The 19981-nt window shown below is 40.3% G+C and overlaps 1 protein-coding gene across 7 annotated transcripts; it reads right to left on the bottom strand.

Moving 5' to 3' along the window:
• Window positions 1-2548: 2548 nt before the first annotated feature.
• Window positions 2549-9437, bottom strand: cdca4 (cell division cycle associated 4). Of its 7 annotated transcripts, none has more exons than XM_066694103.1 (4): window positions 9272-9437; window positions 6432-6491; window positions 5361-5464; window positions 2549-4878 (listed from the first exon to the last, which is right to left on the bottom strand). In XM_066694103.1, the coding sequence occupies exon 4, from the start codon at window positions 4870-4872 to the stop codon at window positions 3937-3939; it is 936 nt and encodes a 311-aa protein (XP_066550200.1). In that variant the 5' UTR covers window positions 4873-4878; window positions 5361-5464; window positions 6432-6491; window positions 9272-9437; the 3' UTR covers window positions 2549-3936. The 7 variants fall into 7 exon arrangements, with proteins under 7 accessions (XP_066550200.1, XP_066550204.1, XP_066550201.1 ...); XM_066694107.1 differs by having other exon boundaries at window positions 6400-6470; XM_066694104.1 differs by having other exon boundaries at window positions 6432-6470.
• Between the last annotated feature and the right edge of the window lie 10544 nt (window positions 9438-19981).

Here is a 19981-nt window from a genome sequence, read left to right as displayed (position 1 = left end):
TTGACGGCCGTCAGGTGGGCCCGTTCTGATTGGAGGACTGGATTGCGGGGCCACTTAGTAACACATTCTCATTGGCTAGTTTTTTTTGTCTTTCTTGGCTGTCTCTCACCTTTTTTTTGGATTGGTTGAAGCCGCTCGCCCACAGACCCGATAGGTGACCAATGAAAAATCAAGCACAGTGTAAACGTCACCTCGCATGGTGATGGCGTCTGATTGGCTGAGGGAAGAAAAAGACAACGCCTTGCTGATTATTTCCCCCGGACCTTTGGGTTGATGGATGGCAGTTTGCGTCATTCGGCCTCATTTAACCAGAAGCGCTTTACCGTTGGGTCTAGGTATCGCGTCATGGCCAATGATTAGGAAAGAATTAGTGAGTGTAGGCTTTTTTAATTGTATTTTACAGTCCAAGGTACTTTCAGACCTCGCTGCCCGTGTGTGTGTGGGTGGGCTGGGGTTTAGCAGTGACGCTTTAGAGAGGCGGCGGCGTGTGTGCAGCCCAGCTACAATGGTGTTAATAGAGAGGGGCCATGCAGGGTGTGGGAGCTCGTCACTGGACTGTGCTGAGGTGTCGTTATCCCGATCAGCAGTTTGTGTGTTTCTAGTTAGTCATAAATAACATGCACGCCTTATTGCACGGATTTGGTGATGATGGGAGTACCGACTGGAGGAGTGTTTACACAGTCAGTTTACTACGGGACAAGAGTACAGTGCTGTACAGTGCAGTTCAGAAGAGAGTCAAATGGATAGTTTGACGATACTATCAAAACACACAAATAAAAGGACTTCTTTACATAAAAGTAACTGAAATGAACATTTTGTGTTTCATAAAAATATCCAATATCATAGTTGTAATTCTGAAGCACTCACAGTAGTATATTATGAGCTTAACCTACACACACACACATACATATGCTTTTCTACTACACAATTCCAGACAGTAGCCTCAAGTACCTAAATGAGTGGATTAAGTAATCTGTTCTAAAACAATGAAAGCAGCAGCCTCTGTTGATTACAAAAGATAAGGTGAATACAAGTATGTATTTATAAAAAGGAGGAAGGAAGACAAATTCTAGAACTAGAAAAAGAAGTGAAGTAAAATGACTGTTCCTGCAACAATCGGCAAGCTGGTTCGTGAACAGCATCAGCTGAATCTGAATCTGAAGCACATAAGAACTCGACATTGATCAAAACCATCTTGAGTGGAGGTTGGAGATGAGGTTTGGTGGTCTGAAGAAAATGCTGCGGATCTTGAATCGTGGAGGTCTGCCAAGTGTCCCCATCTCGTCGGCATACTCGGTTTGACGGCCCTGCCTCTCAGCGAGATGAGAACCCCCTGATCGTTTTGGCTGGCAACACTAACATACTGTGTTAATTGTTGTTGAACTAACGGTCATAGTCTGGAGTTTAGGTTTTACACACAAAAGTATTCTGAAGACAAACTGAAAAGGGCAAGGTGTGTAAAAATTCTGCAGACCAACTTGTGTCCAATGAAAAGTTCATTACATTACACCTGCTCCCAGTGTACAAGAAAACAACATTAAAAAAAAACTTGTCAGGTGTGTGAATTACATGGAATGAGGGAAAAATGCAAACTGTACTTAAAAGGCATTTAAAATGAGCTTTGTTTTGTTTGGAACAAAACTAGAATTCACACCAGTATCTTGATGAATTTTCAAGTTATTGCTTTTGAGATTTAAGATTGCATTCATTGAAGAGATGAATCCTAGACCCTGCTGTCATTGGGATGCATCGTGCAGCTGTTCAGAGAGACAGGAACTACAGTCCCTGTACTTGTACAGCTTTTACAGAAGTTTTTGAGAAAGTTGTTTCTGTGGCTGTTGTGATTGATATGAATGCAAGCTGACATATTGAAAGTTATTACACATTAAAAAAAATATATAGATGGTCTCAAACGTTGACATCATAGATAAATACTAGTTTTAAGTTTAACAGACATCCATAGACTACATTAATCAGAGTCCTACAAATTACGTGTCAATTCTGGCACTTTAGAAACAATGTAGACGTTGAACAGTTCCCCCTAAATTGTAGTTCTTTAGGGTATAATATTTAAGTGTATAGTGCTGTATAGTATGTTAACTATGCTTAAAACCTCAATGGAAAAAACGTACTGACACATGCCCCCCACCTCACATTTGTCATCTCATATGACTAATTAAGAGATAATGATCTACATAATACTCAAATGTCAGGGCATGAAAACCACACCAATTTTTTAATTTGGCATAGCAGATTTATGCACCAGTGTTACAAATATCCCCCAAAAAAGTGTGTTAAATAATGGATAGACATTTATCTTATTTTAAATCTGAGGTAGTGGGGATCTGTACAACAGTATTATAAAAATAAATGCATGAAAAGAGAGAAAAAGAACACAAAGAACCAAAATGAAAAAGTCAACTATTGGTGTGCATTTATGAAGGTTTTCACTTTCATTTCTCACACCTGTAATGACAAAACCCCAGGCAAAAGGGGAGGCCCATTCATTTCTAAAGTACCCATCAAATAACTGAAGACACGACGTATGCAATATTTTGTACCTTTTATTAAAAATTATTTACAAAAATGCTACAATGTATTTTATTCAAATATAAAAAAATGCATACAGTCTACCATAGGTTTAGGTATTAAATGTCAATGTGTACTCGATTAAACTGAACTGCACTGCCTTCAAATAGGGAAGGAGGTGTGAGGACTACTTCTATAATACTGGCTGTGTTCATACATAATGTTGCCTGAGTAATCTCTTAGCCATGATACAGAACAATCTTCCGTACAATCTCTTTAAAAGAAGACCATTTTATTTTGTAAGACAACTGCTCAGTAAACCATACTTTTAAAACTGAATACCTTTATATGAACCAGTTAGATGAACCATGCCCCTCAGATTTTAAATACTGTTTGAATGTTACTGATCTGTGGTAACTAAAAATGCATAGTATATGGAAAGTGCCACCACTTGAGATTACAGGAAATGGTATGAAGTTCATAGTTTAAAACAAACAAACAAAAAAGGAAGTATTTTGAAAGCCAACTCCACTTTGAATTCCACCAAACTCAAAATTCATTCTGACATGCTTGCATTTAATAAATAAAAAAATAAATTAGAACTCAAATAACTTAAAACTGGGTCTGACCCATAATTCTTCATTTGTAACAATACAAATATCAGAACATATGGCTTCGAACAGCAAAAGCAGGAGCAAGTTGTATGTATTTCCGCCATTTCCGCAATCATTCAGGAGCGTGTCCTGCTTGGTATGTCTTATCAGATACAGGTTGTGCATTTTGCCTAAGCACAAATATAAAATAAGGTGCCTTTCACCATTTCTACACTGTTTGGAATTTTAAAATACATTTCTCTCCTCTTCGAGCACATATTGCATTCAGGTATCAAAGTCAAAGGAAGACATCTTTCCACATAGATTTACCAATTTTCTTCTGATAGTTCTCTCAGGTTAAAAAAAAAAATAATCTAAAAGTACTGTAACATTTTCCAAGCAGTATGTGTTGTAAAAATATATATTTATATATTTATATATTTTTTTAAATCTTTTTTTTTTCTTTTTTTTTTTTTTTTTAGGAAAATATGTGTAGCTTTAGAAGTTCCGATACATAACTTGTTTTGTTCACAATTATGTAGTGTAATGACATCATTTTAGAGTAAATGTCACAATAAATTAAAAAAAAGAAAAAAAAAGAAATGAAAAAACATAACCCACATATAGAAAACATACAAAAGTATGTAAATAAAATTACAATGGCAGGCACGTCAAATCACAGCCCAGAAAAAACATTATCATGTTAATTAAGAGCTCATGATTTCACTTACCTACCATATACGTGTGTGTGTGTTCATAGCCACACATAGACACTGACATACGTACAGTTTATACAAAAAAAAACAAGTCTTGTCTAGGAGCCTACAATGATCTCCATAATGTGATCTAGTTCGTTGAGATCTGGTCGGCAGCTCGAGTTGGAGCCGATTGAAGACGGACTGTGAGATGACAAACTCTCCAGTAAGTCATAGGGCCCCATTTTGGGGGCGCTCTGCATTCCAGTCAACATGGTGTCCAGGTCATAATAGGAGGCGTCAACGTCTGAAAAGAGCTCCTCAAGGGCGGGGTCAGGACTGGGGGCAGGGTTCTTGATTTCAAAAGTGCCGAAGACTTGCTCCGTGGGCTTGGAGTCCTCCTCCTCCTCCTCGTCCTCATCTTCTTCCTCCTCCTCCTCCTCCTCCTCTTCTTCTTCTTCTTCCTCTTCTTCCTCCTCCTCCTCCTCTTCTTCTTCTTCTTCTTCCTCCTCCTCCTCGTCGTCCTCCTCCTCATCCTCCTCCTCCTCGTCCTCACAGCTCTCCTTGGTATCATCCTTCTCCCAGGCACCAATGGGGCTGGGTAGGTACGCCGAGGCGGCCTCCGAGGACACCGCACACAAGGTGTCGTCCACCACCTCTTCCGAGTGGCAACCGATGGAGTGGCAGGCCTCGTAGCTGATGACGTTGAAGGACTTCTCCTCGTCCGGCTCCTTGGGCGACGGCCGGCAGAGGATCTCCGTGGCCACCAGGCGGTCGGCCGAGTTCTGGTTGGCGTTCAGGGCCTCCGTCATGATCTGCCAGCTGCCGTCCTGCGTCATCTCCTCCTGGATCTGCCGGACCGTGTTGGCGATGAGGACGGACCGGCACAAGTTAGGCTCCACCAGCATGTGACACAGCTGCAGCTTTATCAAGGACATGTCCAGCAGGGACTGGCGCTGGAGGTTGTACGAAGACATCACTTTAATATTTGCGGGACTCTCTTCCACCATCTCGTCCCCGTCAGAGAATTTACGTTTTGTGCCCTTTGGAAACATTTTGTCCTGAAATGGAAATTAAAGCATGTGATCAGTGGGGGTTGTACAGGGTACATCAGGCAAGTAAAATACTACAACAGACAAACTTAAATAAACAAAAAGGGGGAAGAAGGGGAAAAAAAAAAAACTACAAAACAAAAAACAAACATGAATTCAGACTTTTTGGGGGAGGGGAGGGGGTGTTAACTATATTTTGCTTACTGGAATTGGTTTTACTTGTAAACTTTTTACCCCAATAATGCTAGATCTGATTAATTAATCCCATTAACTTTAAATAAAGCTACTAAATACGAATTCTACACTAGATCTACAAGCATTATTTTTTAAACTAAAAGCTATAAATTAAGATTAAAAAAAAAAGAAAAAAACACATCTCTACATTCCTAAATACGAATTTCAGAATGTCAAATCTCTTTGAAGGTGTATATCTGTTTGTCAAAGTTGAAGTGCTATACCTTTCCTTTGGTCAGGTAAAGGCATTAACATACCAGCTTCCTCCTGAATGCACCGCTTCAGTACTTTTGTACTAGCGACAAACAGCTTTTGTTCTGCTCTCTTTCTGCCCATTTTAGGCCAGTCAGAAGTAAGGTTCCTGCGTGGGTGGAATAATGAAGCTTTAAACAGCCCCTAATCCACTGCAAAGTACAGCATGTTACTAGTGATTCTTAACTAATTCTCTCGAACACCTTATTTCACAAAATATTTGCTTGCATTTTCACAGTTGCAAGTTGGTCACATCTATCATGCACAGACATCAATTTACAAAGATAGGATGCTAGCATTGAAATAAAACTGGTTTCCTTGCAAAGCTAAAACCTAACTCTAAAAAGCTTGTGCCACAGAAAAAACATACACATGCCACTTGTTTCCAAACAGGCGTTTTAATCTCATTTTATTCACGTAAAAAGAGTTCTGTACCAAAAGCATTCAACACAGAAGACAGGAGTTTGACTTTTGGCAAGAAATACGGGTATACAATTGTATAAATGGCATTACAATAACAGGTAGTTCAATTAGCAGAAATGCCAACCACTTATTTTCGTATTTCTATTTGAAATTAAGGGATCATTTAAGATTAAGCAACTTCAAATGTGGTGGGCGAGTAACATCGTTCGATCTGCCTAGTCACATTATAGCACAAAAGGTCACAATGCTATAGAGTTAATGAGACTGGAAATGGAACTCAAATGTGCAACAACCATTAAACTGAATTTTACAATGACCCTGTTACAGTTTGCAAAGGATTACATTGTATACAATGTTGCTTGTTTGTCCCTAAAGGTTACAAAATACATATAAAACAACAGCTTAGGGTGATTTGGGTTTCTGGATGTTTATTACTCTGTTTATCCGTCAGTTTCTAGGTTTTCTTGCTATAGTTAACAAAATATATAGATTTAAAAATACAAAATGGACAGACATTTTCCTTAATCTCCATGACCTTTCATCATATATACTTTTTGAAAAACAAAAGTGAAATAAAAAACAAAAACACACTGTGGTATCACTAAACAGTACTGTACATACATCTAGAATTGGAATGAATATTGGGCACTTGCCTCCGCTGTCACAGGACAAGCCAGCCAGGGCTGTTGTGCCTAAAAATAACAAACATGCATCTAAAGCAAAGAGAACAAATCACAGAAACCAGAACGTCATTACATATTACATCCAGAATTACTTTGTGATCTGTTGGAGAGAGGGAGGTGGTGGGAAGGGGGGGGGGGCAGGAAGGGGTGTACTGGACTACATGTTTGCATCATCAAGTACAAATGGGAGACTCCAGTCAAAAGAGAATAGAACCTAAACATCAAGGCAAATCATATACACCAAACACACTGCTTTTGGTTCCCATTCAACTCTCCGTATAAAAATTGTACTTTTCATGCCAAGCCAGTTCTAAAACAAACCAATGAATCATTCAACCCAGACCCCCAAAAAAAGGAGCACAAAAACTAGGACATTTCTTTATTTTAGAAGACAGTGTTCTCTTTATTGTATTATTTTCCCCCTTTTTGCTACTATGATCATACAACAAATTCCCCCAATCCATAGGGCACACCCATCAGAACACAACCAGGGCACAGTCAAGGTCAAGGTAAAGTCATTGTAAATCGTCCTACCTGACCCAAGAGCGACATCCATACTGTTGCAGTCGCAGATTAGAACGCACCTGATCTGCTGCAGTAGGATTACACTAAAACTGCAATAAACAAGACGCACACTACGCTGCTATCTGCTCTCCAAGTCGGGACTACAGCCTTTGAAAGTCTAAAAACAATTCAGATTGCTACTGGAATGAAAAGCACATTAGTAGTAGTGAAAGGTGAGTAACACACCGATCATTCCTTGTTACAACACTGCTACTCTCCCCCATACAACAGCAACGCGTCTGCACAACATACATTTAAAATCTGCCATACCTCTGAAATAAAAGAGAGATAATGGTCAAATTAAGTAAAATAAAACAAGCTGCTGAATCAAAATGGTGTACAGAAATCCGACTCCAGATACCCTATGGAATTACTACAGATCCTTTAAATGTATTAAAACACTGACAATTTCACATGGATTTCCTGCAGCACCCTGTTACATAAAAAAAGGATTGGGGGTTAAATTAAAACATTTTATAGGATTATTAATTCTTTATTTTATTGCTCCAGAGTGAGAGAAAACAAAAAAACCTGTCGAGAATGATTTAAATGAGATCAGGCATCTCAAAACACTGAAGGAAGAAATCAACTCGGTTCCTGCATCTATGGACATTCAGTGGGCAGCCAGCAATCCATCTCCTTAGAGAGAGAAAAAATACAGACACCCTCTCCCAAACTGGCACGGGGCGATTGCTTTTCTACTCTACAAAACTAGATTTAGATTCGGACACACAGAGACAAAAAAATATATAATAATCAAATAAAATAGAAAAGGTAGTTTTAAGAAAGCAGGAAAATCAAGAAGAAATGATTACTGAAGAGTCAAAGATTTTCAATAAGGGGGGCTGTCACTGCAAACCCTGGAAAGTGGACCATATTCAAAACAATCACGTTACATTTCCAACTACAAATTCAAAAATAAAAATAAAACACTTTGCCAAAAATAAATAAAAGAATGTTGCTGCAAATAAGAACAAAGTGGTCAATTATACAGAACATCTCTTCAATAGTTGTGTATATAATCAAAAGGCTTGGCCTGATTACAATAGAACAAACTAAGAAAAGCACTTCAATTGGCATGCTTTTGAAATCAGCCTGATTCACATTTGAATTATGTACACCTCAGATCCCGCAGAAAAGACCCTCCATTCCCGATTCAGATGTTATGCAGAAGAGAAGTCAGATTGCATACTGAATTTGGATTATAAAAAGGCGGTAATGAACCAAAACAGCAAGTCGGATGAGCTTGGGTCTTATCTTGTGGGAAATAGTTACAAATCAAGCTTTAAAATATAAAGGGGGGGACGGGGGGACGAGTCTTGCCATGCAGACAGGGGATATGTACCCGTGGCAAAAATCCATACATATTCTCCACTGGAGTCCGGCCAACAGCCCCAACTGCGCCCCCTACAGGAATGAATGAGCCCGACATCCCAGACATCATCCCTCCCGATCCGAGTCCAATCGGAGCCCCCGGGCCGCTGCTTTCTGACTTTCAAATTTCCCACCCCTCCTGCGACAGTGCCAACCCCTGAGCGAGTTAAAGTGGCACGGTGGAAACAGGCTGCACAGAAACTGAATCATCCCCATCGATCCCCCCCGCCAACCCCTCGTCTCCCTCTCCCTCTGCCCAAAACAGAGAGGCTCCACCCCGGCAGCGGCGGCTCCCCTCCCCCACAGCCCTGACGCGGCTGGTATTCCCCTACCGGTTTAAAGAGTCCTTAATAAACTACGATCACACACACACCACAAAAAAAAAAACGAGCGGGTCCTTAAAAAGCGAAGTTAAAAAAAATTAACGGATCACGACCTGTCCCACCGTGAACCGAGACGACCCAGGCCCGTTTCCCCGCCGGCCGAGTCGTGACAGACGGGCTTTGTCTTCCAGTTCAGGCACGGAAGAAGAAAAAAAAAAAAAAAAAAAAAAGCCTGGGGAGCGGAGGCGACAACAAGGAGGGCCGCCATTTTGAATTTACTAACTCCTTCTCGTCCAGTTACTTTTAAACCTTACTAAAAAAATATTTCAAAAGCGGCGGTGGCTGTACGCAGCACCGGTCTGGTTCAACACATAAAAGCTCAATTTCTTCTTCTTTATCTCGGGTTTATACTGGGGGGAAACGACGGTAAAAGTACCGCACTTCCGCATCCAAAAACCCTCTGCTAACTCATTCCGGTTGAGGAGAAACCTCTCTATTCTACATTTTCAGACACAATCGCACGTCCTCCCTCCGCTGTCCGCCGCTTACCTTGCAGTGTTGTGGGGGTCTTACTGAGTACCGGCCGCGGTCATAAGCTCTCGGGCGAGAGTGGATGTGGGGCGAGAATTAAAGGCGCAGCGCTCCCGCTCTGGGCTTCCCGACACTGAGAGTCCGACAGGGCTGCCGAGCGCCCCGCTGCCGCAGAGGAAGGGTAAAGTGGGCGGACACGACGCGGCGTGATCGACAGGCCGCGGCTCTGACAGGGGAAGGCACGAACAAAAGCCGCACACAGGGAACAAGGGCTGCCGGCGACACTGTGCGCTCTGTGCTGCTTTTGTGTGTGTGTGTGTGTGTGTGTGTGTGTGTGTGTGAGCAAAATGTTACACTTAAAACACTCCGAATCCAAAATTAAAACACGGCTACACTGTACTTAAAGGGAGGAGGGAAAGGCAGACATTGGACAGGTCTGTTAAACACACACACACACACACACCAAGTGAGATGCAGCTACTGTGGAAGTATGTTGGAGGGGTATTTGTAGCATGCATTAGAAAGGATGTCCACTATTTGACTGCTTCTTTATATGCACACTCACACACACACACACACACACACACACACGCACGCCCATATCAAGATATATGCTGGGGAGGAGGGGGAGAGAGAGAGAGAGACACGTGAAGGGGTCCAAGAACAGACCCCAGTATGTGTGACATCAGTGGAAGAGGGAACATGTTCAGATGGCTGAACATGGCAGGACACACTGGACGAAGAACAGATCAAAGATGGACAAAGGAAGTCATCGAGTGGATCCCAAGAGATGGGAAAATGACCTAGCAGACGAGCACGTGGGAGATTGGGAAGGTGGGATCATGCACTTTGCAGGAGTGACGTGGGAAAGAGAAGCTGTGGATGGAAGCAAGTGGGAACATCTTGGGGAACCTTCATCCAGCAGTGGATTGATATAGGCTGATGGTGAGATATGTACACGCACACACAATTATATGTATCTTTAGGGTTTGGACTCTGGAGTATAATGGAGAAAGCAGTTTGGACGTGTTAATCATGTTGGGACTACCACGTCAATGTACCTAAGACAAACGGTATGCAGTGAAGTCTAAGTGGGGAACATGTGAATGATAGTGCTACTGAAAGACGTGGTGAGATTTACTTCCTGTAGTGCTCTGCCCCTCCCCCACCCAAACATCAGCTCTTGCTAACCTCTCACACAGGAGACAAGCTGACAGCTCAGAGACAGTGTGGAGGCAGACATAATCCAGTCAGGAGGAGCTAGACAACGTGCACCATGCACACATATAATACACAGTTCCCCTCACTGTTGTTATTAGTATCTCTATATTTGTCAATGTTTTTAGTTCATTGCTTGTAATCATGTTCTGTGCCAGGGACTAATTGTGTCATGCCAAGTAAAAAGCGAACTGTTTCTGTAGCTTTGTCCATACATTGTGCGTGAGAGCTAATCATTATTATTGAGAAACCCCTGTTGTATACATCCCACTGAAGGCAAATGCTAGAAGTACTGCAGAACTGAGTTTACAAATGAAAACAGAAAAGTACACCTTTTTTTCCAGACCATGACCTCTCCTGTTGGTAAAACATTGCTCATTCCCGAATGGAACATTTTAAGATGTTTTTTTACTCTCAGTCTTTTACTGCAGTCAGTTTTTGCTGACATTTATATTTCAGATGCAATATAGTGTAGGCCTTGTTTAACACAAGATGTGTGCATTTTAGAAAAAGCAACCATTTACTTACCTATATTATGTCCCCATGTTTTTTTATGAATTAATTTCCCATAATTCATTTTAATGTACCTACCAGAAAACAGAAAAGCACTACACAGCCAATTTTGTACATACCTTGGGCAATAAACCCATATGCAACACTTTTGTGCTGTCCTTGGAAAACAGAACAGGTAACCTCCATTATCCCGGGACAAAGGTGAAGGTTATTTTCATCTGTTACAATGGCTCTCAAAAGTATTCACCCCCCTTGGACTTTTCCACATATCATTGTGTGAAATCAGAATGGATTTAATCAGGAGTTCAGTCAGGTGTGTCATAGCAAAGGGGGTGATTACTTATACATTCAATTATTTTCTGTTTTGTATTTGTAATTAATTTAGAATAATTTGCAGAATATATTTTTCACTTTGACATTATGGACATTTTCTGTGTTGATCAGTGGCAAAAACTCCAGATTAAATCAATTTTGATTTCATGTGGTAACACAATGAAATGTGGAAAAGTCCAAGGGGGGTGAATACTTTGGAGAGCCACTGTATATTTTAGAAATGTTTGAGGCTGTCCAATGGGTCACTTCTTTCTGATGCATATGGAAGAAGAACAACTTTAATGTGACAAGGCATTATTTTAAGATAAGTTGGTTTCCTTTTCATTTACTTTTCCGCGACCCTCACCAGGATAAGCGGTTTCGAAGGTGGATGGATGGATGGTTTCCTTTCCTTCCTTGGCACAGAACACCAGCCTGCAGGTCCTCTGGAGTCGATCGCTTTGACCTGACTGTTCCAAAGCTACAAATCTTTACAAAGGTAAAAGGTCACATTTCAATACTTTCAATAATGTCAATCATTTATCTGAAAATCACCTTGTACATGTCATTTGCAGCCTGCCAACATTCAATTACCTCTCTCTGATCAAGCGGTTTTCTGGCAGCATTATCATACTAATTAAAATTGTACTTGTTACAGTAAAGTAAGATCAAGTCGTACCTCCTCTGCTTTCTCTCTGCTCCGGCGAAGAGCTCTTGAATTACACTAAAAGTCAGTGGTTTTTGATATTCCATGCATGCAAGCGTGTGAATGTCAATCTGAAACCTGGCTATACAGGTTTTACCACCAGGAAACTAAAGCCAAAAAGATACACAGTAGCTTTTTACGGAAAGTATTAAATGTACTTCCTCACTCCAATCACTTGAAGAGCACTGTGTAATAAAGACAACATTATGCATATTCAGGTGTAGTTTGCTAAAAGAGTTCTGTCCATGGGTAATTTGACTTGTTTAAATTAATTTTGTCGTGCATGCAAGGGCATATCACAATGTGAAGCACATATATATCACTTTACAGTGTAGTCATTTCTGTGAGGAATTCTTATGAGGACTTATGAAAATCATTGGTAATCAACCAAAAAGTCCCAGGAGAAAACATAACTCCTCTATGCTTAGTGTTGGAAACTGAAATGAAGTGCAAGACAAGAAATTAAATGTTTTGAAGAATATTGGAAAAAAAAAGTAGATTTTCTTGAGATGTTCTGGAATGACTCAATCGATGTACACACATGCTTATTGACTGTTGTACTGATATGAAAATTATATATATATTTTTTTCCATCAACACTCTTTGTCAAAGGAAGTGAAACTCTTGCTCTTTCAAGTCACCTTCTGTCCATGTGACTATGTGATTCTTATCTCTGTTGCTTCAAGATGATAGCATTTTAAATTGGGTTTTACTCATAATGCAGGGCTTTTCTTTTCTGTACATTATACAAGCTAGCATTGAAGACCCTGGGGGGAATTCGATTTAAATGCTGCTATGGACATACAGCTATGCTCAATAGCCTAAAACACCTTAAATTAAGTTCCTTTTAAGTGTTCATTGAGTTTTACACTGTTGCACAAAGTACCTTCAATATACTAGTAAGGGAGAAGCTGGTCTGAGTAGGAATACAAAATCTCAGAAAATATTGACAATTATGACATATTCTGCAACCAGAACAAGACCATCCACATTTTGGTAGAAGCAACACACACCCGTAGAGAGTTCAAAATGTCAAGATGGAAAACTGTGATTACAGTGTACTAATACACAACGATTTTACATAATTGCGTCTGAACTTCTCTGTGTTTGATAGAACATCAAATAATATATACTGGATTCATCGTTAGGTTGTACTGAACAAAACAAGCCTATTTGCAAAGCAATCCAATGGAGACTGAGTGATCTGTGACTGTCTGAATGAGACCCCCCCCCCCCCCTCCCCCAGAGCAGACTGCGTGTTTACCCCCCGGCCCTGAATGACGGCGGGCGACATGGACACTGTAAATCGGATGTGTTTCAGAATGAAACACTCTGGTAGCCAAGACAATAAGCTTTCAAATGATGTGCATTGTAGGAATACAGTGTCACTTCTATGCACAGGAGCTGCGCGTAACACTGACAAATAATGCTTAAGAGGGTGTACATTGTTTTTCAGCAGCAGTTTATCACTTACCTTTGTACCATTTCAGGTTATTCACTGGACTTGAACTGCTTAAATTTCAATAAAAACTGGAAACATGGGGGTGTTCTAAAACTTTTGACCGGTAGTGTGTTAATAAAACAAAAATACATTCATTACACATTTGTTATTATAACTGTTTATGTAATGTGTCTGTTATGTAGCTTATCCTTGTTCACATCTTGAACAGTTGAGCACCAATACAAGCCAGCATCATGGGGCATGTTGAGATTGTGGAACGAATGCAAATTGATTGATGATTGCAGACCATCAGCCCATCTAGCCAGTTGGTTACATCCTAATATGTAATTGTGTAGCTTTGAAGACCAGCAATCAATCTGGATGCTCGTCTGTGAACTGATCTCACAGGAGAAACAGCGATCTGTGACTCTCACTCTTTGTCTGTTTTAAAACTCACTTATTCCAACAGTCATTCTTGTAACATTGTTATGTTCACACTCTGTGTTTTCTTGATTTATTTTAAATATTAGGGTCCTGAACTGAGTGGTGGGGTTGGTGAACCACTACGTGCTGCCGAGCACATCCTGTCAAAGGCTAATTGAGGAAGTAAGAGCTGACGAAACAAGCAAGAAGTTTCAATATTAGTCTGTCATATTCTCAAGCAACTGCCCTGATAATGTCAAACAGTCGACAATTGACATTGATAAGCCGAATTTAGACTTGACACCATTCATATTTTTATGTATGCAGGAAACACAAAGTTTAAAACTGCGTCTTACTTCCTTGGTAAGTGTCTGTTTCTTGCTCTCTCTCTAAAGGTATGCATTATTCACATTCAGACTCGAGACTCGAGAAATGGTTAAGATCAACTCCATTCAGGATACTGCCTGGACTGAGGTGGTTTTCTGCCTTTGAGAGAAGACCACACTCCTGTCCAGCAGCATCCAGGGACTTCTCCTGAAATACTCCCATGCAGAGAGACAGTTCTTGCATCATATGAGAGAGAGGGAGTGAGGGAGAAAGGGAGAGAGGGAGAGGGAGACTAGAATAGCATCCAAAGAACAGATGAATGGCAAGCTGACTTCCATCTGCCCTGAAAAGCAGATTTGCAAAACAGTTGTCCTGCAATATTATCAGTCTGAACCGTTGTTAATAACTGGGTTTGTTTGAAAGTCAGTGGAATGTTCTCCTTATAAGCAGATGAAAAAGAGTTTCCCTCTAATTAGGACTGTAATAAATGTAATGGTATGTGATTGTAAAAAAACAAAACAAGTTTTCTTTCATCTGCATCAACACAATTATACACAAAAGCTTATATGTGATTTGTAATACATTTAATGAGTAGGAATTATATGAGTGGCCTGTGACTGTCCTTAAAAAGACTGGAGGAGTGCTTCCAAAAGTTATGGACTGAACCTTTTCTCATCGAGTGAAAGATCTTGATGAGGCTGCTGGGAGTTCACACAAAGGAACGCAGAGATGTCTGTAATGCATGTGTGATCAAACCCAGGTCTGCCATTTCTCAAGCTGGCACTGCAAGTTGCAAAGCGCAGATGACATTCGCACTGCTCGGACACAACCTACAAACCCAAATCCTCCATCTGGGGCACATATCCATGAACGTGCCACATCAGAAGCACAACATTTTGGAGGAATCATCCATGATACTAATCCCCAATAATAATCATTTAAAACACAACATAACAAAAACCTGGTTGGTGTTTGTGTTTCTGCACTGGAGCCATGACCTCACAGATCCTGGCATCCTGTGCTCCCAGGTCTTGTGTGTTTTCATTTGTTGTCTGTACTACATCTTTGTCCAAAAAGGTCGATCTTGCATTTCAACTGTGTATTTTATTGTAATCTACAAACCTTTTAAAGTGGTGTCAGTTTTGTAAGGTTTTTCTGTGCGTACAGTGTAGGTCTCTCTAAATTAGTGATGGGCAATCCTGAACATTGAGGCTTGCAGTTCTGCAGATTTTGTGGGTAACTTTAAACTCTAAACTTTAAAAGCTTACGAGCTGCAGCCAATGCTTAATTAATCAATTAAACTCAAATGAATGTGTTCAACACTTAGTTGGGGACCTCTCTCTGCTTTGCAAACCTATACATTGGCATTTCATATACAAATACAGTTCTATTATATATTTCAGAAGTACGCCAAAAATGCTATAACATGTTCCTTCTTGAATGTGAGTTATCTGTGAGGCAAATAAACATAGCAATGAATACATAATTAAAGCAACATATAGATAAGTAAGTAAGAAAGGTAAATATTATAAATATAAAATACAGGCAAAAAAACAGTTCAGGAAAATGTACCTAATTGTAGTTGGAAGGTGTATTATTCATTATTTAAAATTAATCTAATTACTCAATTAAAACAAACAGAATGGTGAGGTAAGCTATATATAACATTATGACAATAGTTCTACAAATACACCTACTACCAGATTGTTCATTTGGGAAACCTTTCAAAATTGTTTCATTTGTACATACAACCTGATGGGCAGGCTTTTCTGGTTGAACTGAAGTAGCATTATGTTCCCCTTAGAAGAAATATGACATTAAAAAATAGCTATGCCGAAACCAAAAACGTGGGATTAGTCATATGAGAGAGGGCAATGGGAGTGGAGGTGTTGGTGTTGAATGAGAGAATGGATCATTCATTCTACCTCCACCTCAAGGCACAATTTCATTTTATTTATAAAAAAACTGAAAATTTGCTTCCGGACCAAAACTGAAAGGAGAATGTTCCGTTTGTTATTAATGTCAGTACAGGCCGTTCAATTCTGCTTGTTTGAGCATCTGATTAATATCCGGTCAGGACCATTCAAGTCTATACGACTGAGAAAGAAGATTGTTTTTTGAACGTTTACTCTCCTGTATAAAAGGAATCTGCCCATGAATCTGTACCAAAATACCACAAAAGAGGATAATCCATAGTAGACTGACATCCAGCATCCTAGAAACCACATTTATAGGCAACAGAGAGGCAATGAAACTTGTCTGATAGCATTCACCTTAATTATACCTATCTTGATGGGAAGTCTCGCTATAGTACTCAAGCTTTAATTTCCACATTAAAAAAAACCCTCAGAGGTACTTGTATGGTATGGTAATAGGCCCTTGGGGATAAAAGATCCCAAACTAGTTTCCTTTTGATAGCAGGAGTCTCTTTTGTGCCATTTCTCACTCGTAGAGAAGGTCTCCCAAATTAACAGGCTTTGTATTCGGTTTACAAAACAATTACAAATCTTAGACTAAATGACTGAAAGTCACTGAAAGAGGAAAGAGTGGGATTCCAAAAACCGACACACCGTCACGTCTCTGCTTCAGCTGCTGCAGTAAAATGCCTCTGATTTTTCTGTCCATTACTCAAAAACTTTTTTTTTTTTCACTTCTAAGTTAGCAGTCCAGTGCCATTGCTTCCTAGCTGCCACTCTGCAGTTGTACAGTGGGTGTGTCCTCCAAAGCTGCTGGCACTCAGATCGTTTTTTTTGGCCTCTGCTAGAGTAACAAAAACTCCACGCGTTTCCGCTCCGTGGAGGTTCTGAGAAAGGCGTTTCTCTGTGATGTCACTGAGGAGACAGCATCGCACCACCCCTGCACTGGTGTGATTCTTTGAAACAAGTTTTGAAGCTCATCTGCAGCTGCACACATTTAAAAAGAAACCTGGTGGTGTATGATGCCGTGCCAGCTTTCAAAAACAAAATAAATAAATACATAGCACATGTTTTTAAACCCTTGGCTTGAAAAGGGTGGGAGACACACTCCGGCTTTTGAAATCAAATCATGCATCCACATGCCTTTTGCTCCGTACAAAACAAAACAAAAACAAAAGAAGAAACTGTGTGTTGTAACTCTATCCTGCAGCCAGTTTATCTTCCATGGGTAAAAAGCTGTTGTGGAGATTGACCTTCTTTAAGATGTTACCAAGTCCCTATTTGCTGGTAAGGGGATTCGTCTCTGGCTTCTGATACGGCGCAGATAAACCATGCCGCCCAAACTCCCAGACTACTTAGCAGCTCTGATGACATTCAGCTAGATTGAGGTGGCTCTCCCTGTCTCACACACAGGGAGGAAACAGGACATTACCCATAATTCTCTTTCCCAGTCTCTTCTATCTGGGGAACGAGCTGAGAAACCCGCACCAAGAGGTTGATTTGATTGTTTGTTTCCTTCCACACCTTGTAGGACGTCTGTAAAGCACTATCATGTGAAGGGCACTGTGCCAAATAAAAGTGGGTTGATTGATTGATCAGGAGTCTAGATGTGCCTGGCCAAGTGGCAGATGCAAATGACTTGGAATGCAGTATCTGAGCGTCTGTGTTTTTGTAGCAGTTAGGATTTAAGCCCCTCATAAGCACCATGGAAGGCACAGACAATCAAATGATAACCATCTGTATATAGGACAGTGTTTGGCAGGTAGAGATCTGTTGGAGGCTATCTACAGACTCCCCATGCCAACCTGGCCTTCGTGAGCAAGGGAATTTCCTGGAGGGTGGTAGAATATCCATTGATCCATTGATAATTCCCAATCCCAGATGACTGTCACATGAACTCTGGGCTGTTGTGTGCAAGGCAAGGGGATCAGATGTGGATGTGGTGTGAGTTCGAGCTGGCTCCTGATTCCCATCACAGTTTTAAAGAAAATATAGCCATGAATTGAGTGTTATTATCAATAATAAAGGCCAGGTTCTGGAACAAGTCTGATCCCTTTGTCCATTTCTCTTCATCCTCTTTCTCTCTCTAGCTTACTGTCAAATAATAATAATAATAATAATAATATAGAGGCCTAGTTCACTGCCACAATTCTTTATGCCTTATTCAGTCATAGTCTAAGTCTCCCTCTTGTGGCAAAAGCTGACCACAACACTTTCCTTTTTAATCAATATGCCCCAGCTGCACTTGTGCAAGAATGGACTTCAGAGTAGGTTCGTAATCCTGACACAATTCAGTCTTGACAGGGGCTCCATTATCAATTACTGAGGATAACACATTCAGAGGGACCGAAAAAGGTATTAGGGCTGCCCTCGGAAAAAATAATTCTTTATTGAAAAGCATGTTGTATGTAATATGTTATAAATAATGTGTGAATATACAAAGTATATTTAATCTCCCGCACTTAACTGTTTTTAAAATGGTTTGGATTTGTGTGTGTGTGTGTGTGTGTGTGTGTGTGTGTGTGTGTGTGTGTGTGTTGAAGATTTTAATCAGAAATTAGTGGAAGAGAGACACCATGTGGCTACATTAATTATAGCACTTAAAATTAAGAATCTTAAATAGGTCGCAAAACATGGTGTTCATTTACTCAAAAAGAACATACGGTTACAACACATCTGTCTGGTAAAACCATCTATGTGTGAAACAAAGTATAGAAAAACACCACTAATAAAAAAGATAAACTTTTTAAAGATTCTGATTGGCAGAGATGGCTTTGAGGCAAAATACTTTAGTTGAAGTTGTGATTATAGTGTCATTTTATGTCTAATGGATTATATGCATTCAGTGTTTTTGTGTTTTCAGTCAGGTGCATCTATATTCAGGATTTTAGAAGGGGAAATTTGCAAAGCCTGTTTTTCTATTGTGGATTTGAAAAATGTATTTCTTGTAGCTTTGAACACGAGGAACCCACCTTGAGGGGGGAAGATGAGGGGAAAGAATAACAGTGACTAAGCCTTTCCCTTTTACAACATTTTCTATCAGAAGAAAATGCAGACCAATAGGGGGAGACACATCCATGTAAGACATGCAGGAAAGTTTCAGTGAAGTGACATTTTCCAGTTCAGGGACAAGGTTCTCAGCCTCAGCTTGATAACTACTCCCCAGACATGCAAAAAATCACTGTATTGCTGAGTGACAAACTGCTACATTCAGGAAGTAGCCCAAAGCCACAGTGTTATGGAAAGAGTGAGAGACAAATAGTATAATAAATGTACAATAAAACTCAGAGTGATAACCTTATGTCTGCTGCCTGGCATGCCAGCAAAGCCACACAGACACCACATACTTCAAACGCAAGCATTCCACGATATTAAGATTACACATTAGACAAATTGGCTTGCTTATTTGGACACCATCAACTTGTTTAATCCATTGGATATTGTAGCTCATGACAATTCTCCTGTTGTCCCCAGATCTTCACACCACAAAGCACTGCATCCTGTTTCGATATTTGCTTGTGATCTGATTTATGACGTTGTAAATGGTTTCAGCACCTTAATTCCAGATTTGTGAATCTCGGCTCACCTTTCTCTAGGACTGCGCACAGCTTGCCTCCTCGGATCAGGTCAGCTGATGTAAGAGTGCGGTCAAGAAGATTTGAGAGGAGCAAAAAACAATGTTGTGATTGCAGGCCATGAGACTTTGTTGAACATAACGCGGTTAAACAAAACGAAAACCAGATAGCAACAGTAGCACTCTCTGGTTAAAGCTGCATCATAACCCAGAGTAAAAGTCAACCTATTAATGTATATTTTAACTGATTTAAAAAGGAGGAGGAAATCCAAGCTTATTTAGTCTGTGTTGGATTTAT

This window comes from Amia ocellicauda, chromosome 21 (assembly GCF_036373705.1).
Source record: "Amia ocellicauda isolate fAmiCal2 chromosome 21, fAmiCal2.hap1, whole genome shotgun sequence".
In the NCBI taxonomy this organism is placed as follows: domain Eukaryota; kingdom Metazoa; phylum Chordata; class Actinopteri; order Amiiformes; family Amiidae; genus Amia; species Amia ocellicauda.
This window is presented reverse-complemented; position numbering and strand designations above follow the sequence as displayed.

Coding starts and splice junctions, on each gene's coding strand:
- cdca4 (XM_066694103.1), bottom strand. CDS start 4,872: ATGTTTCCAAAGGGCACAAAACGTAAATTCTCTGACGGGGACGAGATG.